The sequence below is a fragment of the Mixophyes fleayi genome, chromosome 6 (assembly GCF_038048845.1).
Source record: "Mixophyes fleayi isolate aMixFle1 chromosome 6, aMixFle1.hap1, whole genome shotgun sequence".
NCBI classification, from domain to species: domain Eukaryota; kingdom Metazoa; phylum Chordata; class Amphibia; order Anura; family Limnodynastidae; genus Mixophyes; species Mixophyes fleayi.
This window is the reverse complement of record NC_134407.1, coordinates 60,154,197-60,161,884: the sequence shown is the minus strand read 5'-3', so window position 1 is coordinate 60,161,884 and position 7,688 is coordinate 60,154,197. Positions and strand designations below refer to the sequence as shown.

The following is a 7,688-nucleotide window of genomic DNA, read 5'->3' as shown; positions in this document are numbered from 1 at the left end:
AGAAACTAAAACAACTGGGATTGTATATGTATTTGTTGAGTAAAAGATTAGAGAATTAAAACTCCAGTAATTGTCATGCTATTGTCCTTAATTTATCACTTCATTCTTAATAAGAAGTGCATGGTTGATGCTATTGATTACTTTATTATTTAAAATAATTGCACGTTACTATCACTTGTGCTTCACCCAACAATCATCCCTAATTATGTTCTATTACCATTCATAAAAAAGTTATTAAAGAGTTCATTAAAGTTTCCTACTGGTTCCATCCTTGCCTCTATGAAGATATTACTAGGACGGTAACTGCAGACCACTATCCGACTACAAAATTGGGGACATCATATACTCTGCTTTATTTTTTTACTTACAATTGTTTTACATGTTAAATGGTATATTATTTTCTTATAAGTTAACTGTTATTGCTCATCTTTTTAATCAAATCCTGTACTGTGCATGAATTGTAATACATAATATCATCCATGATTTAAAGGCATATAAACAATGCTGATTGGCAGCAACTATTTTGTTTCATACATTTACCAATAAAAATGTTTACAAGGGATGTCAATTCTAATTTTAAATCAGCAATTGGCAACTATAAAGTGAAATGATAAAGCGTGTCACACCGTTTGCCAAAGATTGTAAATTTACAGATATATTGCCAGTAAAAAAAATGATCATGAAGAAAATAACATCTCTTCTACAATCAACAGCAGGCAATAGAATGGCCACAATGATTATGTAGTAACCCCTGAGCCCTTGCCCCAAACCACTTGCTGCTCTATTCACGTTTAAAAAAAAAAATGTCCATATAATGTGAGTCGAGGTGAATAATGATTACCACTCACACAAAGTGACTGCAGCAAAGACTCAGCAGTCCTCCACATACCATAGAGTGTAACGGGTGTTCCAGGCGGTCGGTTCCTTTCCTCTGTTTACACGCACACACCGGCTCTCGCTGGTGAAGGAAGGCGGAAGCAGGAGGGCGGAAGCGGGGATCAGCTGATCTAGCTGTCCCCAGGTAGTGCCGGGGAGAGAAGAAGCCGAGGCTGGCGGTGAAGGACTAGTTACTGGGTAGACGGAACCCTTGTCTCGCAGCGCTGCCTAACAATGTACACATAAGAGGGGAGGAGCGCGCAGACCTCGGTGTACCTGTCCCAGCCACACGGGGGCAGTCTATTTTCTGCAGGGGGTATCAGCAGAGGGTCTTTTGTTTAGTAAGAGGCATCTGACAAATCCTCTCAGGGGAGCCTGAGATAGTCCTCTCCAGCCCAGCCTGTGGCCTCCGCCGCTGCATCCTCCTGTTTATTTACACAAGTGTCTAGCCAGGCAGTAGGAACAAAAGAAAGAAGAAGAGAACAAAGAGAAGACTGGGGGAAAGCTCCCTGGAGGGATCTTCTGACAGGATCCTGGAAGCAACCTCCAGCCAAGAGTCTGGATCTCATTGTGGCCTGGTGTGACAGATCACTGCTTACCTAGGACCCATGAATCAGACTGGGCTCAGTCTGTACAAGAGGAATAGTCTTCCCCTGCACAAAGCATCTATATGAAGACATTTTTGTAAAGGAGTAATACAAGGAGAAGAACATCAGTTTGGTTGATTCTGAAATACAGGCTGTGGAATTAGCAATAACTCTCATTATAACACCCGAATTCTCTGCATTTCAGCATTTGTGGAATAAAAAAACAAATAACAATGTCAAATAGTGTTATTTTTCTGAAGATGTGATAATTCCATCTATTTTCTTCTGTTTTGACTGATACATCATCATATTACTCGGAATTATATTGGTGCAACAAATTGCCATTTTTTGACAGAACATTTTCATTTACTTTTCTGTTCATCATAAATCTTACAGTATAAAAGATTTGTGTTTATGCAGAAGCACTAGGGATTGGATTTAGATTATATCTATATATAATTTTTTTCACACTAGTTAGTCGTATAATTTAGATACTACAGTATGCAGCCTTTAGGGTACAGAAACACAAACTCTGGGAAATTTAATTTAACCTGGCGTGTATTTAATCTCGTTTTTCATCCTTCAAAGGCTACAGCATTTAAATAATTTTATTGCTGGAGAATTGATATATTTTTCTTATAAATAGGAAACAGGTGAAAAACCAGAATAGATTTAGCAGTATATTTTTATGGGAAAAGAACTAGTTATTAAGAAAAGCACAAATAATTGTAATATTTATGTTCTTGGGAGAGCTGAGGGCAAAAAAACCAGGCACGTGGATCCTGGTTTTTAAATAGAAACTTAAAGTTTCTGTCTTACTCAAGTATGCAGGAATCTGTTGAAGAAAATCATCTTTTTGTGATACATCCAAGCAACACAAGACTGTAGTTGATTATACATAAAAAATATAATTTTTATTTATATCTGCTAGATTGTCTTTCACGTGCGCCTTGATTAATTTTTTTAGTGTCATACACTAGGGTTTTTGTTTAACATCCAAAAGTTACTCCTAGTTTAACCATTGGATGAAATGGAGCTCATGTTTGCAGAGTGGGAGGACGGTGAAAGGTTTTCCTTTGAAGACTCCGATCGTTTTGAGGAGGACTCCTTATGTTCTTTTATCTCGGAGGCGGAAAGTCTCTGCCAGAATTGGAGAGGATGGCGCAAACAATCAGCAGGACCCAATTCTCCCACAGTGAAAATGAAAGGTGAGTCCATCTTCACAGCCTTATTACAAGTTGGGTATTGAATGTTTATTAAATGCAAAGTGTTACAGTTGACTGAGTGGTTAACACTCTTTTTCTAGCTTACTTTTTTTTTTTTTTTCATAATGCCAAGTTGTAACCTTGTTCTTTGTCCCTAATAGTTGTGTTAAACACTGTATTTAAAAACTTAAGTTGTTCATTTTGTTGTTGGAATTTGATATCTTTCACTGTGATATTGAAGTTTTCTATACTTTATTTTATTTGAATTAAAAAAAGGGGCATATTCAATTAGCCATGTTACTCGCAAAAGTAACGCTGCATTAAAAGTATTACCGTTATTACGGTAATTCTAACCCGGATTTCAGCAGAAAGCTGGCGTTAAAGGTACCGCAATAACGGTAATTACGTGCACTATTACCGTAATAGTGCGCAAGCCGCGTTACTTTTGACAGTAACGCGGCCAATTGAATATGCCCCAAAGACGTTATGTTTGCGGCAACTCTGGTCTTTATTGGTTGCTTCACTCTCTGGCCTTTGGTTGTTTTACTGTTCTTACATGTGTCTTTACGTACCTATATGCACAATTATGCAGTATCCCAAATTATTTGAACATTAATTTTCGTTTAATGACTGTTTTAGCACTTTAGTACTGCAATATTTTGTCGGCTCTACCCACTAACATTTATGTAGGTTTGTTAAAACAAAATAACAATAATAAAAGACATAAATAATAACAATAAAAAAAGATAGAGCTATATATGAAAAATAAATTTTCTGTGACATTTTTGTTTAAATTAAAATTATTTTGTGTTCATTGTTCAACCTACCAATAGGAATATGTTGGGTGTATTCTCTTAAAGTTGTGTTTCAGTTTACTGGTTGTTTAGTTGTTATTTTCATCAAAACCTTCTGTGTGCTGCTTCCAGTTGAAAACATGTTATCTAGAGATCTACTCTTCCTAGGCCCATTCACGGAAAAACATCTATAAAGGAAATATATACCCAAATGTCCCTTGATAAGCTGTGACCCAGGTAGCAATTCTCCTTGTGCAATTGTTAGCGCCTTCCCTGAAATTGGTCATCCCAGCTGAAGACAGCTTAGATATATAATTTAAAAAAAAAATGAGTGAGTGCTTGTCAAGTCAAGGTTTAAGTGGAAGCCAAAAAAACAGCAACATCCACTTTAGCATTTTTATCTAACACAGCCAAATATTATACTTATTGCAGTGCCTAAATTTACCACTTTATTATGCTTGGCACATACTAGAATTGGGCCAGTTCATATTTATAGGAGCTTACAATCTTATGTCATTGACACATGTTGAAACCCCCCCCCCAAAATTAGCTAAATATATTGCAGGTGCATGACTTTGTAACAAGTCTAAATGATAAAACGTAATATATATTATGTAAAGTTGTTGTCCGATCAGCTTCCAATAAAACTGAGCCGGCCGAAAAATGTGATCTGAGATTCTGGCTGGATTTAGGTCAACGCGGTAGTACTACTTATAAGGGGGAGGCTTAGGGGCATAGATGGCATTAATGTTCCTTGCTCTTTGCAAAACCGTGGCACTCCTCCTGATCTCTCATGTGTAATTGTAGGCTTGAGACTGATAATCTGGAACCAAAAAAATAACATAAGCCACCCGCTCTGGAGTGGCTAGGCCGCAGAAGCTGTCAGTAAATAGGGCAAAAGCCCCAGAGTTCAGTGCTACCATTATTCACCATTGGCTTCCTAACCATAGATGTTGCAGGTTTGGAGGAAGGAAGGGTGTGTGGGAGGAGAAGGGTGGCTATGCCAATGCCAGCTTTGGCCTAGAGAGAGCGGCCAGCTATTAAGTGATGCGGTATGGGCAGGAGGCCAGCAGGCCCTCTGGTACAGCGGTAGTAGAAGCTGCTCTGTAAAGCTGAATGTTGCATACACAAGTGCCACAAGTGTCAGTGAATGTGGACAATGACCTCTTTCGTCTGCCCAAACTGTTGCATTTTGCAAATCTTAAGTGATGCTCGAGTGGTACAGAAAGGAACCATTGATCCCTAGAGATGCAGTGCTATGCTACAGGGATAAGGTGAGGCATATTTAATTTAAGATGCAGATGAAACCTCTGTAAACTGCTCATCTAGGTGATGTAATTAGCTTCCAAACCTATCTGTATGTACAAGTAAACAGACAAAATAATTCTCTGTTGTGTAATAAAATATTGCAATCATTGAACAGAAGGATTATTGATATAATTCATAAATTGTAATTAAGTGATTACTGACTTTTTTTTTTATATTTTAAACAGTAATAGCTTCATTAATCTAGATGTAGTAATGCAAGAAGAAGGGGGGTCTCTTGAAAGTTTGTCTGAAATAGTGAATTTGTGATTTACCGATATAATGCCATACACTTCTTTTGATAAGAATATCCCATAAAAATGTTAAGATGAGTAATTTTATTAAAAAGAAAAAATTAGTTAGAGTTTTTAAATTTATTTAGGGATCTTGTGAGAACTTATGTGGAAATATTATGAAGAATGGCAAAGAAATGGACTTAAACAGTCTAGGCTAGTGATGGGAAAGCTGGTGTGGCCCTCTACCCTTCAAAATGGCCGCACATTACTGTTAATTTCATTAATAAGTTGAAACAATACATTTTTATCAAAGAGACGCTTATCTGTAATAACATATCAGCAGGCATTTTAAATAAGTGTTACAAGCTATAACAAACAAACAAATGTAATCACATTTGAAGACTCAAAGGGTCACTTGTTGAACATTGCTGGTCTAGGCTGACATGATTTGTTTTTAGGACTGTTGTTATTGTAACGTTTCACCTAGCACCCATAATCGGAATCCATTTCCCTTCCCTCACCAATACCACTCTGTCTACCTTCTCTCTGTCATGGTCTCTGAAGTCCTCTCGCTCCTCCCCTCTTCCTCTTTCTCAAACTGTTCTCTAGACCCTGCCCTGTCCTGCCTCCTCCACTCTCTCTTCTCTAACAATTGCAGTCAACTAGATCAACTTTTTAACTTATCTCCCTCTCTACAAGCATCTTCCCCTCTGCCTTCAAAGATGTGATCATTACTCCCATTGTCACAAAGCTCTCGACCCTGTCTCTCTCCAGCCTCATACCCCTCATCACTTTTCTTTCCAAACATCTTGAATGGCTAGTCTACAACCGTTTAACACACATTCTCACCATTCACCCCTTCTTTGATCATTTAAAATTAGGTTTCCACCCTCTCCACTCCACTGAGACTGCCCTCATCAAGGTAACTATTGATCTTGGATAAGTCAAAGCGCCACTCTCCCTGCTCATCCTCCTTGACCAATCTACATTTGACACAGTTCACAATCCATTCCTTTTTGACACCTTCCACTCCCTTGGTGGTCTTGGCACTGTCCTTTACTGTTTACTCTCTTCCTCTCTGATCGTTCTTTCAGTGTCTTATCCTCTGGTGCTTGCTCACCTCCTCTTTCTCAATCTGTCAGGGTTCCCCAATGCTCTGTTCTTAGTCCATTATTTTTCTCTCTTTACACCTAATCTCTTGGTCAACTCATCCGCTCCTTTGATATTCAATATCACCTATATGATGCTGACACTCTAATCTGCCTTTCCTCACCTGACCTCTCTCCTTCCCTCCCTCCTCTCCTGTGTGTCCGACTGCCTCTCTACCATCTCCACCTGGATGGCTGGACGACACCTCAAGCTAAACATATCCAAAACTGAGCTGACCATCTTTCCACCACCTAGCATCATATCCCTCCCACCTAATATCTCCCTCAAGGTTGATGGATTTGCCCTATCCCCCGTCAATATTGAATTCGCCCTAAATTTCACAGCCCACATACACTCCCTTTTTCATTCCTGTTGCTTCCACCTTTGCAACATTGCCAAGATTCACCCTTTCCTCTCCCTGGATGCTACCATGACCATCATCCATGCTTTTGTTATCTCTGCCTTGATTTATTGCTATCTTTTCTCTGACTTGCCTGACAAATGCCTGAAATCTGTGCTGAATGCGTCGTTGCTAACAATCTTCCTCTTGCGATGTTCCTCTTCCGCTACGCCTCTCTGCAACGCATTCCATTTTCTCCCCATTCTCTTCAGAATACATTCAAGTTGCCTACCCTCACTTATAAAGCCTCTTTACTGCCTCCCCCTGCTACATCTCTGACCCTGTTAAGAAATACTCCTCTACTCGCCCACTACGTTCTGTCAATGACCTTTGTCTCTCACCTATGATTACCTCACATTCCTTTCTGCTTCCCACATTTGGAACTCTTTTCCCCACCCACTCAGACTCCTCTTTTCACACTTGCCTACCTGGCCCCATTCTAAAACAATTTCTTCCTCTGAGTCTACCTGCCCCTTTCACTCCTCATCTCTATCGTTTCTTTTAGTGTGACCAGAAGGTTACTGTACACATAGGAAAACAGTGGTCAATATCTGACTACATTAACCAACATGATTGATAATGATCACCCTATACCCTGACAAAAAACAGTAGCTGTGTATAATGAAAGCTAACGTACAAGAAAGGCACACTTTGTCTTTCCACTTCCCCTGATCCTTATACTGGGGGTCTATTTTGGTCACCCAGCAGGAGGCGCTGTGACCAGTCCTGCACTGCTCAAGTTCTGTTGTGCATTTTGCTTAGTTGCCACCATATGTTATGTCTCCAAGGTGCATTTTTTTGTAGCCATGTTGACCTGGCAACAGGTATTTGTCCAGTCCTGTATTTTTGTCAATACTTTATAAACATTGTAGAAAACTACATTGAAAAACATTTTCAAACACTGGAAACAGATTCAAAATGGCAGTGATTTAACTGGACATACCTATTCAACATTTGTAATCAATCCAAGTTTGAACTTGCTATTTGCCAGCCTATGCCTTATTTACATTTTTGTTAACTGACTCTTCTTTCACTCTGGTTGTTTTATAATGTATTACATTTCCAAATTTAAATTGTAAGCACAGTAATCAACACACTTTCTTACTAAATTTAAATAAAAAAAAGTGGTGCTTAGT

General features: G+C 38.9%; 1 protein-coding gene across 3 annotated transcripts in view; it reads left to right on the top strand.

The window, feature by feature from the left end:
* Positions 1–972: 972 nt before the first annotated feature.
* ZSWIM8 (zinc finger SWIM-type containing 8) overlaps positions 973–7,688 on the top strand; it is a 61,868-nt gene continuing 55,152 nt past the window's right edge. For all 3 annotated transcript variants that reach the window (XM_075216684.1, XM_075216683.1, XM_075216682.1), the window contains exon 1: positions 973–2,671. In XM_075216684.1, coding sequence (XP_075072785.1) covers positions 2,494–2,671 — 178 coding nt within the window. In that variant the 5' untranslated portion in view covers positions 973–2,493. The remainder of the gene's footprint in view (positions 2,672–7,688) is intronic.